Source organism: Sorex fumeus, unplaced genomic scaffold (genome assembly GCF_029834395.1).
Source record: "Sorex fumeus unplaced genomic scaffold, SorFum_2.1 ptg000098l, whole genome shotgun sequence".
Classification (NCBI taxonomy): Eukaryota; Metazoa; Chordata; class Mammalia; order Eulipotyphla; family Soricidae; genus Sorex; species Sorex fumeus.
The window spans coordinates 4,764,536-4,783,423 of record NW_026606155.1 but is presented as its reverse complement, the minus strand read 5'-3'; the positions used below and the strand labels follow the sequence as shown (position 1 = coordinate 4,783,423).

At 58.9% G+C, this 18,888-nt stretch overlaps 1 protein-coding gene across 5 annotated transcripts in view; it reads right to left on the bottom strand.

Moving 5' to 3' along the window:
- Positions 1-18,888, bottom strand: part of TTC7B (tetratricopeptide repeat domain 7B) — a 202,127-nt gene that overhangs the window by 162,645 nt on the left and 20,594 nt on the right. For 4 of the 5 annotated variants that reach the window (XM_056133269.1, XM_056133271.1, XM_056133270.1 and 1 more), the window contains exon 3: positions 14,435-14,603. In XM_056133269.1, the coding sequence (XP_055989244.1) occupies positions 14,435-14,603 (169 nt within the window). The remainder of the gene's footprint in view (positions 1-14,434; positions 14,604-18,888) is intronic. The other variant, XM_056133273.1, reaches the window with a different exon arrangement.

The following is an 18,888-nucleotide window of genomic DNA, read 5'->3' as shown; positions in this document are numbered from 1 at the left end:
ACAGTGCTCTCCTCTGCATGGACTCCGTGGCCCACAGTGCTCTCCTCTGCATAGACTCCGTGGCCCACAGTGCTCTCCACCTCCATGTGGACCTCATGGTCCCTGGTGTTGCCCACCTGTGCATAGACTCCATGGTCCGCAGTCCTGTTCTCCTTCATGTGGACTCCATGGCCCACAGTGCTCTCCTATACATGGACTCTGTGGCCCGTGGACTCCGTGGCCCGTGGTGCTCTCTTCCTGCGTTTAGATTCAGTGGCCCACAGTGCTGTCCTCCTCCACACAGACTACATGTCCCATGGTGCTCCCTCCTCCACATGGACACTGTGGCCCACAGTGCTCTCCTATGCATGGACTCCATGGCCCACAGTGCTCTCCTCCTCCATGTGGACCCCACAGCCCCTGGTGTTGTCCACCTGTGCATAGACTCCATGTCCCGCAGTGCTGTTCTCCTTCATGTGGACTCCATGGCCCGTGGTGCTCTCTTCCTGCGTGTGGACTCAGTGGCCTACAGTGTTGTCCTCTTCCACACAGACTGCATGTCCTGTGGTGCTCCCTCCTCCACATGGACTCTGTGGCCCACAGTGCTCTCCTCTTCCACACAGACTCCATAGCCCACAGTGCTCTCTATGCATGGAGTCCATGGCTGCAGTGCTCTTCTCCTGTGTGTAAACTCCATGGATCACAGCGCTCTCCTATGCGTGGACTCCGCACCTCACAGTGCTCCCTCCTCGTGGATTCTGTGGCCCACAGTGCTCTCCTATACATGGACTCTATGGCCCACTGTGCTCTCCTCTTCCACACAGACTCTGTGGCCCACAGTGCTCTCCTCCTCCTCCACGTGGACGCCATGGTCCGTGGTGCTGTCTTCCTCCGCGTAGACTCTGGCCCATGGTGCTCTCCTCTGCATGGACTCCACATTCCTTTCCCTGCCAAGTTGCTACCCCCAGGGCCTTCCAGGTGATGCTCCTGCCGCCTCCCCACTCCACGTGACTATTTCTAACCCCCCTGCCTCGACTCCACTTTGTGAACATAAGGAGCACAATTATAATCACTTTATAATCATCTTGAATGTTTTCCCCGTCCTGAGTGCCCAATATCTATTTCCTCTCCCTTTAGTGCCCAAACTGTTTATCCCCGTGCGCACAGAATCGAATCAAAGCAAATCACCCAGCAGACTCTCTCGCCCCGCCCCAGCCGCGCCAACTTCCCTCTGAAGACGAACAGACGCAAAACTACGGTGACCACTTGGCAGGACGCCCCGGCACCGTGCACCAGCCAGCGCTTGGTGAGAGCCGTCTAAATGGGCCGCGAGTGGCTCGCGGCTGCGGAATGAACACCACCGCAGGCCCACAGGAAGATAGATGTGTTTCATTATCCGCCTCCGGCTGCCAGGAGACACAGCTCCATAATGTGCACGTTGGAATTAGGGGGCTTAAGATCCAGAGAATGGATTCTGCAGTGTGGGAGGGGGCTGGGGGCAAATCAGGTTGGCCAAGAGCGGCCGAGAGGGGGGCCCAGGCCACACGCCCAAAGACAAGCCAAGCCCAGCTCCGAACCATGTGGCCCTGTCTGTACTCTGACTTGTGGGATATTTGGAAGGCGTCATCGAGGATGACCATCCACGGCCCAGAGAAGTTGATGAAACCACTCAGCCGAGTGTCAGGTGCTCTGTGTACTGTGCTCCAATTAGCAGAGAGGAGGGCGCCCGAGGTTCGGGGTGGCACATGGATCCCCAGAATGAAGCCCACGTTTGTTGGCATGGGAGGTTCCTTCACGGGAAGGGCTGTTTTTTCCTTCCCCCCAATGTTAAGGCCTGGCTCTGCATGCCACATCTCTGCAGAGGTGACGCCAGGACTGCCTGTGGGGCATTCACGGTGACACAGCCCTGCTCCAGAACCTTCGGTTGGGGCCCGAGCAATAGTCCAGCGGGGAGGGTGTTTGCTTTGCACCCAGGTTCGATCCCTGGCATCCCATTGGTCCCTCAAGCACCACCAGGAGTGATTCCTGAGTGCAGAGCCAGGAGTCACCCCTGAGCATTGCCGGGTTTGACCCAAAAAACCCAGAAAAACGAAAAACAGAACCTTCGGTTGTTAGACGCGGCTTCCAGGACCTCGGCGACCAGCAGAGCTAGACTCTCCATTCCCAGAGCACCAGTCTGGGAAGAGTGGACACCCCAGCCTAAAGTTACCACCCATGTGGCCCCACTGAAATGTCAGGTGATGCTCACTTGTTTAGAAAGCTATCTTCTGCGTCTTTTTTTTTCTTTTTCAGAGAACTGCCTGACAAACAAGTGAAAAAAAAAAAAAACAAGCAGATGTGATGAATAGCTAATGTTGTTTTCCCAAAAGAAATGCACAACAACAACAACAGCAACAAAAAAGAGTGGGAACACTGGCTTGAAAAATAATAGCTCAGGCAGCCACAATCCCTGCTGGTCACCTCCGGGGTTCAGGCTGTGAGCCAGACAGAGTGAAATTTACAGCCCCTCTGACAATCAATCATCGACTTCCATCGACTAGGCTGGGGGAGGGGGGGGGACTGGCCACGTGATGGGATTTAAAGGGCGCTGAGCCACTGAATCCCAAACTCACCTCCCTGCCACAGGAGGCAGTCCTTAGGGATAAACATCCAAAGGGCCTTTCTGTGAAGATTAACACATGTGTGGTCCAGCACCAGCAGAAAGCAAGGACTGTGGGGAGGGGTTGCAAGTGTTAGAATCCGGAGTCGACCACCCCTCAAGGACGGAGGACAGAGCCGATAAAGCAAATCACACAGTGAGGTTTATTGCTCCAGCCGGTGCAGCGGGTTTCAGCAAGGACCCCAGCACTAGGGTCAGCAAGTTCTTATGCTTTGATTTTGGCAAGTAAGCATTACTCAGCAAATTTTTATTACCTATTGCACTGCACTGCACTGTCCTCCCGTTGTTCATCGATTTGCTCAAGCGGGCACCAGTAACGTCTCACAACAAATTGTGAGGCTTGTTGTTACTGTGTTTGGCATATCAAATACATCATGGGGAGCTTGCCAGGCTTTGCCCTGCGGGTGAGATACTTTCGATAGCTTGCTGGGCTCTCTGAGAGGGGCGGAGGAATCGAACCCGGGTCGGCCACGTCCGCCGTGTGCAAGGCAAACGCCTTACCCACTGTGCTACCGCTCCAGCCCTGATAACCTGAAGAGTACACATATATTTGTTGTCGTTGTTTAGGCCGACAACATCTAGCCCACCTCCTGACGGTTATATTCCGGAGACCTAACCTCATTCCGGGGATGTAATCTTTGACAAAAGCATCTTATTTTTTTTAATTTTTTTTTTTTTTTTTTTTTTGCTCTTCCTGCTCCTGGAGGAGGCCTAAGTCAGTCAGAGCCTGTCATGACAGTTCTCCGGCTAAGCGGGTCCCAACAGGAGCACACGGAGACAGCACAGCTGGGAGCGGGCAGGCGGCAGAGGGACCCGGTGGCTGCTCCCAGGACTGTCTCCAGTAGAGGAGGAGCTGGGGCTACTGGGCGCAGGCTGCCCGAGGAGTGACACGCAAATGCTCAGACACAGGCTACCTTGGAGAGGCACAGGGAGGGCATGTGGCTCAGGGCCTCTGTCCTCTGCCTCCTCCCACACGGTGGGGGGTCTCAGGAGTCCATCTTTTCCTGCCGAGGCTCAGGGAGGGGAGGCATGTGCCACCCCTTGCTACCAACACCCTCGGGCACCGCGGGGGGGGGGAGTGTGACACCCCCAAAGCCACCGGGGCCGTCTGGATGTGGGACCCTACCACTAGTGGCCGCCTATGTGGCTACAGGAGACGGAACTGACTCAGCAACAACCCAGGCTCACTGATCCTAGCCCACGGGCAGCCAGGCTCTGGGCCCTCTGACCGCTGAGGGCCACATGCAGCCATGGCTGAGCACAGGGAGGACTGCAAGTACCCAGACCCCGGTCCAGGAAAGAGCCCAGGGCAGCGGTCTGTCTACCTCTGGGTTCCAGGGTAGGGGGCGCTCCTGATGTGGGAAGGGGGAATGGCAGTGGGCCCATTGCAGCCCCAGGCTTTAGGAGACTGTTTTTTTTTTCTTTCATTGCATTCAAATGGATGGAGAATCATTTTCTTAGAAAGTTATGAAGTAACACAATGAACAGCGACAGACTTGCATGAGCCCTACAAGACACACACACACACACACACACACACACACACACACACACACACACACCGTGTCTCGGCTTCCCTTGCTGAGCTGCCGATGCAGGATGCAGCAAGGAACATAGTCATAAGACCCCAGGTGCCCGCCGCCCCCAGCCCATGGCAGGATGGTAAAGGGGCCTCAGTGCCCAGGGAAGGAAACTCAGCAGAGTGAAGCTGCTCCCAGGAGAGTCCAGCATGCTGGCCCCAGCTGCAGGGGGCTGGCCCTTGAGGACGGCCGCTTGCCACAGGGCTCAGCTGCACCTGCTCAGGGCATGGGCAAGGCCCTGGGTGGAGGGGAGGGTGGGCATGGGTAGGGGGACACAGGCTGAAGCTGCCTGATCCAGAGGGAGGGGGCACCCAGGGAGTTCCACCTCCCTCCCCGGCCCCGTGTCTGTGGGTGCTATCATGGTTCTTAGGTGTCTGGGGCCAGGCCCATCCTTCTGGCACCGTTTTTCTTTCAGAAACACACACATTCACTCACTCACTCTTCCTTCCTGAAACCAAGAGGTTTCACACACACACACACACACACACTCACACACACATACAGACACTCCCACACTCTCACACTCACACACTTACACTCATACACATTCATTCAATACAATCACACAACACACACATTCACATGCACTCACATTTACACATTCACACTCACACATACACACTCACACACATACACGTGGCTGAGGCGGGCGATAGAAGGGCTAGAGCCGGTAGGGCACTTGCCTTGCCTTACCCCCAGCTGTTCAGTGTCAATACCCGGCACCCCATATGGTCGTTCCCCCCCCACCCCATCTCACCAGGACCCCAGAGCACAGAGCCGGAGGAAGCCCTGGGCAGTGCCAGGTGTGTCCTCTCCCCTCAAAAAACAAAATTACCCAGCAGAAGCAAGCCTAGGGATTGCCCGGGCAGCCCCCTGGGGAGGCCGGCTGCCAAGGGGCTGCACCCCGGATGCACAAAGGCCCCCAGTGGGTCCTGAGAGCAGCCATCAGCTCCGGGGGTGGGGGGGGGGGGGCTCACGGATACAAAGTTCCCAGCCGGGCCCATGGATACATTGTTGCAAGCAGCTGGCTGGAGAGGTTGGCCTGAGGGGATTTCACACACCCACGCAGCTCACACGCCCTCTAGCGGCAGGCCCAGGCGCAGCCACTGGCCAAGCAGCGCCTCCCACATTTGGAGGTCGCTCAAGGTGGTCCCTGGGCATCCAGTGGTTGAAAAAAGAAGACTGAGAGTGCGCCTGTGCTGGCTGAGGAGAACGAAGTCTCCTAAGTCTCCCGCCACGGCCGGCCACAATGGCTCTGGGAGCCCCTGGTTGCAAGGTAAGTCTCCCCGAAGCAGGCCTGGTGACCCCCTCCTAAGTCCCCCTCTACCCCCCAGGGAGTGCCTGCTCAAGTGACACACCTGCCCCACCCACAGGAAATGGGAGTGTGGGGCAGGGGAGGGGACCCGAGCATCAGTACAGCAGGGAGGACACACGCCTTGCATGGGCAGACCCAGGTTTGATCCCCGGCACCCCAGGGATGATTCCTGAGTGCAGAGCCAGGAGTATGCCCTAAGCATCCCCGGGTGTGACCCCAAAACCACACCGCAGTAAAAAGACTGGGGGAAGGGCTCTGAAATGGGGGAGGGGGTGCTAAGAAGGGATTTAATGCTGATGGTGTCCAGGGGACTGTGTTCTGCCCCTTCACACAGCTGAAGCTCCTCCCCCTGGCAGGCTGGCTCTGGTCTCCACAGTGCTCGGAGCCAGCAGGGGCCTCCAGCTTAGAAACCTCCCCCAGAGCCCTGCACTTCCCAAATAGGAACACTCTTTGCACTCCTCGAGATCCGGAACGGGGGAGGGGGGGAGGGGGTAGGAATACTAAGAGCAGTCTGGAACTGATGGAAGTCGAGAGAGGGCAGGTGGTCTAAGAGCACTGTATCCAGAGTCCTGCATCTGCAGCAAGGAGTCCTGGAGTCTGGGTCCAGCCCCTCAGGGGGGAGGAGGGCAGCAGTGGCAGGGGAGGACGGGGAGAAAGGGCCGCTGGGCGGATAAAGCCCACGGTGGGGGCGTCAGGCTGTGTGATCAGATCGGCGGGAGGCGCGGAGGCAGGAGAGGAGCTGGAGACGGACTAATTCTGTATCTGGCCCAGCCCGAGATCTATTTTCATCCAGAGCCGGCAGGATCTCAGAACCCACTGACAACGCCTCACCACCGCCTGAAGGACGTGTGCGCTGTCAGGGGAGGGGTCTCCCAGGGATCCGCTCATGGGGAAGGAAGGGACCCTTACCACAAGCCCCCCTATGTGCAGCAGGCACCGTCCCCCTGTCCGAGGCTGGCCCAGGCCCTCACCACCTGCTGACTGAACGGATGAATGAATGAGTGAATGAATGAATGAATGACCCAGGCTGGTTTAGGGGAGACGAGGGGGGGTGCAGGAAACAAGTTGAACAGCACACGGGAAGGGCTGGGGGGCTGGGGGCACCATGGCCCTGTGGGTCTCCTCCCAGATGCAGGAGACCACAGGGAGAGCTAGGGAAGGTTCTGGAAGGGGGAAGGGCAGCCTGGAGAAGACAGTGCAGGAAGAAGGGGGAGGGGCATGGAGGGGGGCCCACAAGGCCAGCCCAGGACACACCTTCCTAAGCCCAGGCCACTGCTGCCCTCTGTGGGATCACAGGAAGCTTCCAGGAGCATCAGTGGGGAGTGGGGCTGGGAGGGGGGGGGGCGGGTTCTGATGGCCTGTGACAGCTCCCAGATGCTCGGGCCACTGGCCGTGCCCCAACTTCCCCACAGGCCCACAGGGGGGCCCTGATGACATAAATATCAGCCGGGGGTGGGGGCACAAGCCCAGGGACCACCATCAGGGACTGTGGCCTGTCCGCAGCCCCACCTCCCCTTCGTTCTCTGGTCAGGGCGAGCTCCTGGCTCCACGCCGGGCCCTAAGAAGGTCTCCCTGCCTGGTTGAGGCCTCCTCGCTCGGCTCAGCCCCTGAGCTGGCCTGAAGGGAGCCTGTGACGGTCCAGCAGCCCAGACTGTGAGCGGGTCCTGCACAGCTCCCCCTGGCGGCCACCGAGATGTCATCACCAGGCTCAGTGCCCTCCAGCCAGCGGCTGGCCTGCAACCTCCGGGGTCCTCCCTCCACCCCCTTCCGACACCAACTACCCACATGCTCGCCCCGTGACTCCAGAGCCGCTTGCCGTACCTCTGCCATTCTGTCAGGGCCCTCCCAGGACACTGGGCTCGGCCCCACCTGGTTCTTGTAAAACGAGAGGGAAGGCAAGATGTGTGTGTGTGTGTGTGTGTGTGTGTGTGTGTGTGTGTGTGTGTGTGTGTGTGGAGGGGGGGGGGGGGAAGAAAACAGAGGGAGAGCGGGCTGAGCCCCGCAGACTCCCCGGACCTGGGACCTGGGAAGGACAGAGGGACCTGAGCGGAGGAGAGGCAGGCAGGAGCCGGGGTCCAGCTACATTTGGGGGGAGGAGTGCAGGTCTGCATGACCCCAGCTGGAGTAGCAGAGGAGGCATAGCCAAGGGCTGGGGGGGGCGGTGGAGGGGGGCGTGGGGGATGTCCCTGGAGTCTCACCCTGTGCCCTCTGCTTCCTTCTCGGGGCTTCCTGCCGGCTGACCGAACAGGCACGAAGGACCCAGCCTGCAGAAGGCAGGCCCCCTAAAACAGAGTCGCTGACCGGGGACTGGCTCTCCCCGTCCTGGCATCGTCCCTTCCGGTCTGGGTCCCACCCTGGCTGGAACAAGCACTCTAACTTACTGACTTAACCGAGTTCATCACTGCTGCTTAAACCTGGCGGTGTGGAGGGATTGGGGTGCAGGGGGAGGGATGTGGGGGGCTGGGAGGGGAGCAAAGACCTGCAGAGCTCACAGGCTTCAATCCCCGGCTCCCCAAGCACCGAGTCAGGAGTAACCACTGAGCACTGCCGGGGGCGGCTCAAAGACCAATGCAACTTTTCTGACTTCCTACAGGGGCCAGAGAGAGAGAGCAGAGTGGGTCGGGCGGGCGCTTGCCTTGCACACAGCTGATCTTGGTTCCATCCCTCATACCCAAACCCCGGAGGCCCCCAGTGGGAGTGAGCCCTGAGCACAGAGTCTGGAGTGAGCCCTGAGCACTACCAGGTGTGGAACCCCTCCTGCCTCGCCCCGCCCCCTCCCCCACAAAAAAGAGACCAAAGAAAACTTGCCACCAAGGAAAGCCCGGGAGCCGAGTGCAGACGCCCCAGCGAGCCTGCTGGCGATCGGTAAGGATCATGGTGACTCTGGAGATGAATTTTTACAGCCTCGGGTCGCAGTGCGTGGCCTTGGGATGGATTCTTGAACTTCTTTCAAAAATATCTGTAGTTTTTCAAGCCTTACATTCCTTCTGTTAAATTTAGTCCTGAGTAACTCTGTTTGCTGCTATTAAAAGAGACATTTTTTTTTTTAATTTCATTTGTGGATGGTGCCTTGCTCGTGGATAGAAATACAAGTGAGTTTTTGCATACTGTGTGTTTTACCCTGCAACTCCGCTGGACTCATCAGCATAACTCAGATTTGTGTGTGTGTGTGTGTGTGTGTGTGTGTGTGTGCGTGTGTGTGTGTGGTAGGTGTGGCAGGGAGAGGCGGGTCTTCATAGTTTTCTAGGTACAAGATCACAGCGTTTGTTTTGTTTTACATTCGTGTCTCTTAAGTTGTAGTAGCTCCTAATCACCCTGGCCAGAGCCTCATTGAAGAATTCCTCAGAATTCCCACTCCCCTTGAATGGGAACGCACCGGGTGGAGACGGCTCTCTGGGGGAGGTACTCAATCTTCCTCTGTTCACGAGAAGGTTCACTCTGGGCTTTTCAAATTCTGCCTCTGCTGGGCTGAAGCAATCCCGCTTTGGCTCTCGTTTGTTCCTCGGGTTTGTGTTATGAAGAGCGTCGGACTCAAAAAAGCGCTTTGTCTGGAGATGATTATATTGTTCCTGTGCTTCACTTACCGTTTTGTTTTTTTCGGGCCACACCCAGCAGTGCTCAGAGCTGACTCCTGACTCTGTGCTCAGATCACTCTGGGTGGTGCTCAGGGGACCACAGGGGACATTGGGGCTCGAACCCTTAGCCCTCTGCACTGTATCTCTCAGGCCCTGTGTGTCCTTTCGGTGTGGTGAGTGCGTTGATTGGCTTTCACATGTCAGATCAGCCTTTTATTCCAGGCTTCGATGCCATTCGATCGCCTTAGATCCCCTTTGAATGAAAGATTCAAAAATAATCTCACATATTGTTTGATTGATTTCAGCAAAAATGTCCAGACAATTCAGCTGGGTACAAACAAGCTTTTCAACTGACAGTCACGTGTGAAAGAATGAAGTAGACGGCTCAGCTCAGAACCACATGTAAAATCTAACTCGAAAATGACTAAGCCTGACTGCAGGGTTCGAGGCATAAAACTTTTAGAAGACATCCCGAGAAAACAGCTCCGAGATCTTGATTAGGCAACGGATTCCCAAATGTAGCATCAAAAGCGACCAAAGGAAATTAATCAAATTTTACTGAAAACCAATGGTAAATCAATAAAACTATGACTGAAAAAAAAAAGTATGTGAAAAAACTGGGGGCGGGGGGTTACACCTGGCCGTGTTCCAGGGGTCACTCCTGGCTCTGTGCTCAGGAATCACTCTTAGCTCTGTGCTCAAGGGTCACTCCCAGCTCTGTGCTCAGGGCTCATTTCTGGCTCTGTGCTCACTCCTGGCTCTGTGCTCCGGGCTGACTCCTGGCTCTGTGCTCAGGGCTCATTCGTGGCTCTGTGCTCAGGGGTCACTCCCAGCTCTGTGCTCAGGGCTCATTCCTGGCTCTGTGCTCACTCCTGGATCTGTGCTTAGGGCTCACTCCTGGCTCTGTGCTCAGCGCTCACTCCTGAGTCTGTGCTCAGGGCTCATTCCTGGCTCTGTGCTCAGGGGTCATTCCTGGCTCTATGCTCAGGGCTCACTCCCAGCTCTGTGCTCAGGGGTAATTCCTGGCTCTGTGCTTGGGGCTGACTCCTGGCTCTGTGCTCAGGGGTCACTCCTGGCTCTGTGCTCAGGGCTCACTCCCAGCTCTGTGCTCAGGGCTCATTCCTGGCTCTGTGCACAGGAGTCACTCCCGGCTCTGTGCTCAGGTCACTCCTGACTCTGTGCTCAGGGCTCACTCCCAGCTCTGTTCTCAGGGGTCACTCCTGGTTCTGTATTCAGGGCTCAGTCCCAGCTCTGTGCTTAGGGTCACTCCCAGCTCTGTGCTCAGGGATCACTCCGGCTCTGTGCTCAGGGCTCCCTCCTGGCAGGATCTGGGGAACCATGCACAGGGCCAGGGTGGGATGTGTGCAGAGCAAGTGCCTTCCCCGCGGTGCTGTGTTTCTGCCCCCTATATATTTTTCGTTATCTCCCAAGCAGCCTACTCTGAATACAAACCGAGGAGGAAGTACTCCCTCTCAGATGAAGCAGCCGTGCTCCCGAAGGGAAGCGCTGCGCCCCTGCCTCACCTGGCCCCACTCAGGTGAAAACACACAAATACAGCCACGCCAAGGGCTGAACGGAGGGACAGCTCTGACCCTAACCCTCCCCCGCGCCCCGGGACGACCTCCCAGGGAATCGCCCAGAACTTGCAGAAGACACAAGCCCGGAGGCCGCTGCTCACCACACACGCGGGTCAGTGAAACTGCAGGAACGACCTCCCGGTCCCCCTGGCCTCACTCCAAATGGCGGCGCCCCCGGGATGCAGGCACGTCAGGGGAAAGTGGCGACTGTCACGGAAACTGATTTGCAGTGAGGCGGAGGAAAGCGGGTCACAGAGCATGAGATGAGGCTTCCTCTCATGGTTATGAAAGACAAAATAAAGGGATCCCATGCGTGGTAAGGCCAGAGGAGGCCAGGCAGAGCCCCGGGGCCGAGCACGTACCCCACCCCCCACACCACACGCGGCCCCGAGCAGGGGCAGGAGGGACGGGGGTGCTTCGGGCCACTCAGGTGTCTCTGGGCACGGCGGGCAACGGGCAGGCAATGGGCACTCCATTGCTCTCCTGACTTGTCCTCGTGCTGATTTTCATGCCATGCACATGTGTTCATTTTTCTTGCTAAGACAAACAGAACTGTGAGGCGGAAGCAGGAGGCGACCCAGGGACAAAGGGGTGTGGCGGGGTGAGAGGGTCTCGGCTCGGTGGGACGAGAGGGACCCTGTTCGGAGGATTCCCGAGGGGGTTGAGCAGGAAGGAGCCCACGTGGCTCGCCGTGGACACCAGGACTCCGAGACCTGAACTCAGCTGGGATTTTTTTGGTTGGGTTGGGGGCCACGCCCGGCAGTGTTCAGGGGTCACCCCCGGCCCTGCACTCAGGAACTACTCCCGGCAGGTTTGGGGAACTGGATGGGGTGTCAGCAGCCAGCCCACTATGCCATCCATCTCTTTGTGGTTTTAGGGTCTCTGCTTAGTGCAGAGCTGGAAATGAATTCCTCCAAAGTCCCCCTCTCCAAGACAAGGTGCCCCGAAGCTGAGAAGCCGACCCAAGAACCCCCTCCCCCCCGTTTCCTCCTGCTGGCATGGGGACAGGGTGGGCCCAACCCCAGACACTGATGAGGCTCCCCAAGGACTCTGGGGTCAGGGTCGGGGGGAGTACCCTGGCCCCTGTGTACCTGGGGGTGCCCACGGGGAGGCAGTCCCACCAGAAAGTCTCGATGCGGGGGGTGCATAGAGCCCAGGGGCCAGGCACTGGTCTGGTGTGTATGTGGCAGACCTGGGTTCGGTTCCTGGCGTCCCAATGGTCCCAGGAGTGAGGGCAGAGTCAGAGTCAGCCCTGAGCACCACTGGGGGAGCACTACTGGGTGAATCTCTACTCCACCGCCCCAAACACAGAAAGTTTCAGTGTGCATTTGCGCCATGGCCTGCTACCCTGCAGGGAACAAAGCCCATCAGCCACCCGACCTACCAGGGTGGGCCAGGCTGGACAGTGAGGGGTTCTGCTCTGGTTCCTGTCTCCTGCAGTCTGTCTCCCCAGCATGCAGAAGCCTCGACACCATCAAGGCTGTCCCTGCCACCCCCTGGCTCCAGCCAGCCTCCAGAACACACCCTGGTCCCCAGGCCCAGGCATCAGCCGAGCCAAGACTCCCACTGGCCCCAAAGACATGGTCACACTGGAGAGGGCAGAGGTCTGGGGAAGGGGCAGCATCACCCACCAGGAGAGGGCAGAGGCCCACGGGGCAGGACAGGGGACAGCCGGCCCTACTGGGCTCTTTCGAGACCAGCAAAGTGGCCTCCCTGCAGATGGACTCAGGGCAGATTTCCACTGTCCAGGCCGCTGGAGGCCAGCAAGCACCGAGCATAAGCCCCCCAGCCCGGGCACGGCTATCACACCCCCTCACCTTCCCCCCATAGGGACCGCCTGGACACCTGCTTCCTGGGGCAGACTTGGCCAGGCCAGGACTTCCCACCAGCTCTGCCCCTCTACGCTGATCCAGGCAGATAGAGGGTACGCAGTGCCCAGCCCGGCCCAGACCCGGAACTCTCGGGACCAGTTGTCTGCCCAGCCAGGACACACCTGGTGCTGAGGATGCTCGGGGGCCGTGGGCACTGCAGCTGCAGGAGGGAGCCTGGGGGGTCTGGGGTCTAGTCCAAGACCCCCCCCCCCCCAGTCGTCCCCACTGGAGACTCCTCTCTCCTGCCATCCCCCAGTGCTTCCCCCAGCCTTGCCAGGGGTGAGCTGCTCTCACTTCTCACACCGGGCACGCTAGGAGTGCCCACCTCTATGCCCTCTGCCCTCTGCCCTCTGGGTGGTGTGGGCAGGTCTAGTGTGGGCCCGGTGAAGAGCATGCAGCTGCCTTCCCCCATCAGAACCTGCCGCTCCTCCTCCAGAAGGAGCTCCCGGCCCTCAGACCTCTCCTCAACACCCCCTAACCCCAAACCATCCCTGTCTGAAGATCTCTGAGCCCCACTGGGTGTGGCCTGGGAGACCCCACCATCAAACCATATGGCCTGGCGGGCGAGTACCACCTGGAGTGGCCCTGGCCCCCCATGCATTGCCCGGGACCCATTTAGGCAGCTGGGGAGATACATGGACCAGGCGTGTGGCCCCCCGAGAGGTCCCAGCAGCACTCAAGTGCCTGCTATGGCCCCGAGTCCAGGTGGGCCCTGAGCACCCCACTGTGGCCCCAGGCCCTGAGCAACATCTTGTTATTCAGCCCCAGTATGGAGTTGCCCAACCCAATTGGCCAAGAAGCACCAGAAGTGGCCCCTGCGCCCCCCCCCCCCCAAGAGCACAGCTTGGGAGACCCCCAAATTAAAACAACAACAACAACAACAACAAAAAGTCAGTAAGCACTCCAAATGGGTCAGGATGGGCCCGGAGCCACCGCACAGCGAGGAGGGCTCTTGCCTTGCACACGGCCAGCCCAGGTGAGATCCCCGGCACCACACACAGTCACCCTCAGCCTGGCTGGGAGTGACCCCCCGCACCGGGCACAGCCGGGCATTCTCCTCTGTCCTCCAAGAAAATAAGAACGAGCCGGGAGAGCAGAAGAGTGTCGAGTGCACCAGGAACAATGTGTGACTTCAGCACCATCATCTTCCTACAGGGCGACCCACCCATTTTACAGATGAGCACTGTGACACCCTCGGGGCAACTGGGACAGCACAGCTCCCTCCTATGCCGCGCCCTGGGGCAGAAAACTTACAGAAGCCCTGGGGGGGTGGGCGAGACCTCCAGCAGGACCAGAACCAGAACACTGGGAGCCAGAGGGGCAGGCGGAAGGACAGGACAGTGGGAAGGGCACCTGCCTTGTACGCAGCCACCCCAAGTCCCATCCTCAGCAGCCCAGACGGTCCCTGGGCCTGCCAAGAGAAAGCCGTGCGCACAGTCACGTATACACATGCCTCCCACCCACCCCTGGGAAAAGAAAAGGAAAAAGAAAAAAGGAAGAGTGGGCGGCCGGCCGGCAGCTCTTGGCCAGACAGCCAGGCTCTCTGAGCATCAGGCCCTCGGGACTCAGTGTCACTGGGGCACCTGGCAGAGTCCCGGCCAAGGACAGGACACAGCGTTCCTGAGGGCAGCTTTCCTATCACATCATGCGGCCTCCGGCCTGGTTCCAAGGACAGAGCAGGACGTCAAGGGTCAGGTGGCCCAGCGGCCTGGCGGCAGGGATACAGGCCCATCCCTGGTGCCACAGGGCCCCCAAGCACAGAAAAGGAGCGGCTCAGACACAGACCAAAATCCCAGAGGAAACGTGACAGCCCAGGAGGGCTTTTCCCTTCCTGCAGTGACTAAGGGACCGGCTGGGGGTGGGGGCGGGGTGGCGCACCTTTGGTGGCGAAGGCTTCGGCCAGCATCCGCAGACGGTACGGGGGCACGGCCGTCAGTGGCAGCTCGTCGAGGCCCACCCGGGCGTAGATGTTGAGTGCTTCCTTGTAGTCTCCTTCCACGTAATTCAGCTTGGCCATGATCAGATTCGACTCCTGGAGTAATTCTGACTGGAGGGAAAAGCAGAGTGAAACCACATTCTTCCAACGAGGCCAGGCAGGAGGTTCCGAAACCCCCCATCCCTCCCCCCGGGAGGGCCCGGTGCCGTCCACAGTGGGGAGCAGAGCACACGCGGGGCCCCGGGTTCCAGCCCCAGCACCGCTCGGTGCCCTGAGTACTGTGAGCACGCAGCTGGGAGAGCCCCCGGCACCTCCAGGATGGAACCCCGACATTAAACAGGGGCCCCGAGCAGCAGCAGAGAGGGGAGGGCATCGGCCTGGTCAGTGGCCAACGGGAACCACCGGCAGGAGTGACCCCTGTGCACAGCGGGGTGTGGCCTAAGCACCAATCAATGGACTGTCAGCGAGCTGACCAACACCATCGGGCCCATGGAAGGTTGGCACGGGGGCTTCCAGCGCCCAATGTCAGCCCATGGCAACTGGTGGAGTGTTGGCCGAGGGCGGGGGTGGGGTTCGGGGACAGGAGTAACTACTTCCAGGTCAGAATCTTCGTGGGTGATGAAACAGTCCCCGTGTGAGACAGTGGTTGTGTAAAACACGGGAAGTCACGCTGAGCGTGGCCGCTATTGCGGCCACCCGACATCATATAATCTTCATAATCAGCAATGGAAAACAAATGATCGAATGATGTCTTTTTGGCAGGTCTGAATGTTGGGGGAAATTCCAAATAATCATGTTGGGTCTTTTGTCATAATATTGAATGTGATCTATGGAGAGAGAGAGAGAGAGAGAGAGAGAGAGAGAGAGAGAGAGAGAGAGAGAGAATAAAGTGGAAATCTGCCACACAGGCGGGGGGGAAGGGGGTATACTGGGGTTCTTGGTGGTGGAAAATGTACACCGGTGAAGGGACAGGTGTTTGAGCATTCATTGTATGACCGACCAAGACTTGAACTGAAAGGCTTTGTGACTGTTCCCACGGTGATTCAAAAAATAAAACTTTACAAAAAAAAAAAAGCCATGCTGAGGTGGATGGCGAGGTGAATTCTGGGTAAAGCCAAGGCTTCCCCGTCGGCCCCCGGGCAGGGCAGGACCAAGAACACTGGGGGTCTTTGTGACCCCAACATGCGAACCTGGAGAAGGAAGCCCCAGTCACTGAGGGTGGGGAGACGGCCCACTGCATGGGGGGGTCTGGGGGGAGGGGAGGGGAGGGCACTGCCCACTGCACGGGGGGAGGGGGGGCTGGGAGGGTGGGGAGGGCACTGTCCACTGTAATGAGGGTGGGGGGTGGAGCGCAGCCACCCAGACCCCCCCAAGAGGGATGTTTTTCAAACTGGGGCCCCAAATCCAGCTTTCTTCCAGGCCCACGTGTTTCTGCAGGCTGTGCTCAGGGCTTGAGAAGGAGGCAGCCGGGCTCCTGCTAGGGCCCCCCGAGCCCCACCAAGGAGTCCGCTCAGCATCTCGATAAGGAGACAGTCTGCCTCCCAGGGCCGGGCTCGGCCCACCTGGCTCCAGCCTTCAGCGCTCCGACCTGCAGCCACACGCTGCCCAGCTGGGCCAGGGGTGCCACATGCAGGAAGGTGCAGGCGGCGTCCAGCCAGATGCCAGGTCGGCTTCTGGTCATTTCTACAAGGGCCCAGGGGGGCCTCCTGGAGAGGACGCCAAGGCAGGAAAAGGGCTCTGAGGAGCCAAAGGGCTTCAGGGTAGCCCGAGAAAGAGACCAAGCGAGGAAACGGGATTGTTGGCCAGCAGAGAAATCCAAGCAGGATGGGCCGGGGGACCAGGCAACCCCCTACCCCCACCTGGGCCCTCCGAGACTCTCCCACGAGTCTGATCTCCTGGGCCCGGGCACCACGCGCTCACCCCGACCCCGCGCCCCTGGGAATGGCCAGCGAGCACAGAGCCGGGAGCAAGTCCCAAGCCCCTCAATGTGGGGGAGGGAAGGAAAGTTCTGGAGAGGATACACCCTTGTGGCGGTGGGGTGGCACAACAGGGCCAAGGCTCTGAGCTCGGGTGACTTCAGGGTCACTCATGTCTATTCTGGGAGGAATCTTCTGTTAAATTCAGACAGGGTGTGACCCTGTTCAAGAGCTGGGAGCTGAGGGTGGGATGTGAGCACTGCAGGGATGGGAGCACTGCAGGGACGGGCAAGGAGGGACGGGAGCACTGCAGGGACGGGCAGGGCAGGGTGGGAGCACACACAGCCCGGACTCTCTGGGGAGGAGCCAGCTTGGCAGAGGCCACGGGGCAGGGGTGCTGGCCCCTGAGAGACAGGGCTCTGGGGCGTTCAGCTCACAGCCGAACCCAGACCCAGATGCGCGGCTCTTCCTGTCACTCTGCGCTGCTCCCCGCCCCCCCCTCCTCGGCTCAGCCTGGGGTGCAGTGGGCACCCCTCCGCCTGCAGCTCCCAGACGGAGACAAGTCGACCTCAGGGCTCAGGGCAAGAGAAGAACGGGGGGCGTGGCTAGCCCGCCCGGCCAGCGTCCCTGCACCACAGCCGTAGGACTCTGGAACACCCTCCTTATTTATTTTATGTATTTTTTAGGGGTATTCAGGTTTATTCTGGCTCTGTGCCCAGGGGTCACTCCTGGCAGAGCTTGGTGGTCCCTATTGGGGTGCCAGGTATTAAACTCGGGTCAGCCACGACACACCTTAACCCACGGACTATCTCTCCGGCCCTAGAATGTTCTCTAGAAAAGGCAGGAAGCTAAAGTGACAAGTTCTCTAGGTTGGTTGGGTTTTCATGCAACAAGAAAGAATACATATCAGTTTAGAAACTCTGAGTTCCAGGACACACCTGAGCACCGAGCTCCCAGGGAGAACCCACGGCCCAGAGGAGAGCGGCCAGCCCCGGGCCAGAACCGAGAGCCCCAACAGGTGCGGGGCCCAGAGACTGACGCCGGGCCTGTCCCCAGCACACAGTCAGGCCAGAGCAAGCCCTGGCCAGACAAGGGGTCTCACTGGCCGTCACCTGTGTGCCCTGACCCACTGCCACTGATCAAAACCCACCAAGTCCCCAGGAAGCCCTGACAAATGCAGATGACATGGAGACCCCCGTTCCCACCTCCACAGACCCCCTTCCCTGACCTCCACAGACCCCTGTACCCTCATTTCTGCAGGAGTGAGGCGTGGCCTTCAGAGAGAATCCCAGCACCAAGAACTCAGCTTCTGATGCCCCAAAGGCACCCCAAGATGGTAAGCCCATGGCCTCTCCTGTTAAAGTGATGCTTGTGGCCAGGGAGGCGGGTCCAAGGGCAGGAGGCATCTGCAGGGCCCCCGGTCTGATGGGAAAGACCAGAGGAATCATTCAAGAGCCCAACTGCAAAAGGGAGTTGCAGTGAAACCAACACTCCCCAACACAAGTTACACAAGCGGCCCTGGCGCCATCCGCCTCCCACGGGTCACGGCGGCTGCTGTCGGGACAGTCTTATCTCTCAAGGCCCCTCCCGGTGCTCTCAGTGACTGGGCTGATGGGCTGGTGCCAGGGCCTGGACCCGCGGGGCTGGCTGCTACCGGCACCGCTCAGGGGAACCACGAGGTGCCGGGGGAAAAACTGGAGCTGGCTGTATGCAAGGCAGCGACCCCCCCACCCATGGTCCCCCCAGCCCCTAGGAAAGTTCCCATCCAGAATAAGAGTAAAGCACACAGGATGCATCAAAGACAAGCATCAAAGTGTAGGCGGGGGACGGGCACCCTGCTGCTCCGAGAGTCAACGGGGGTCCCCGCTGCGGGGAGTCTAGGAGGACAGCCAAGAGGCAGCAACTCGGCTGCTCCAGGAGGCAGAAGAGGCCAGAGCAGGAGTCCCAGGGGCCATCTCAGACCCACATGCACAGCAGCGTTATTCAAGCAGACAACAGGCGGGAGAAGTGACCTAAGTGTGCAGGGCTGGACACGATGTGACCTGTCCAAGTAAGCGATGTGGTTCATGCTTTAAAAGTAAGGGGATGGGGGCTGGAGCGATAACACGGCAGGTAGGGCATTTGCCTTCATGCGACTGACCCGGGTTCGATTCCCAGCATCCCATATGGTCCCCTGAGCACCATCAGGGGTAATTCCTGAGTGCAGAGCCAGGAGGAACCCCTGTGTGTCACTGGTGTGACCCAAAAAGCAAAAAAAAAATAATAATGATTAATAAATAAAAGCAAGGGGATGGGGCTAAAGCGATAGCATAGCTGATAGGACATTTGCCCTGCACGTGGCAGACCCAGGTTCGATTCCCAGCATCCCATATGGTCTCCTGAGCACCACCAGAAGTAATTCCTGAGTGCCAAAGCCAGGAGTAACCCTTGTGCATCACCAGGTGTGACCCAAAAAGCAAAATAATAATAATAATAATAAT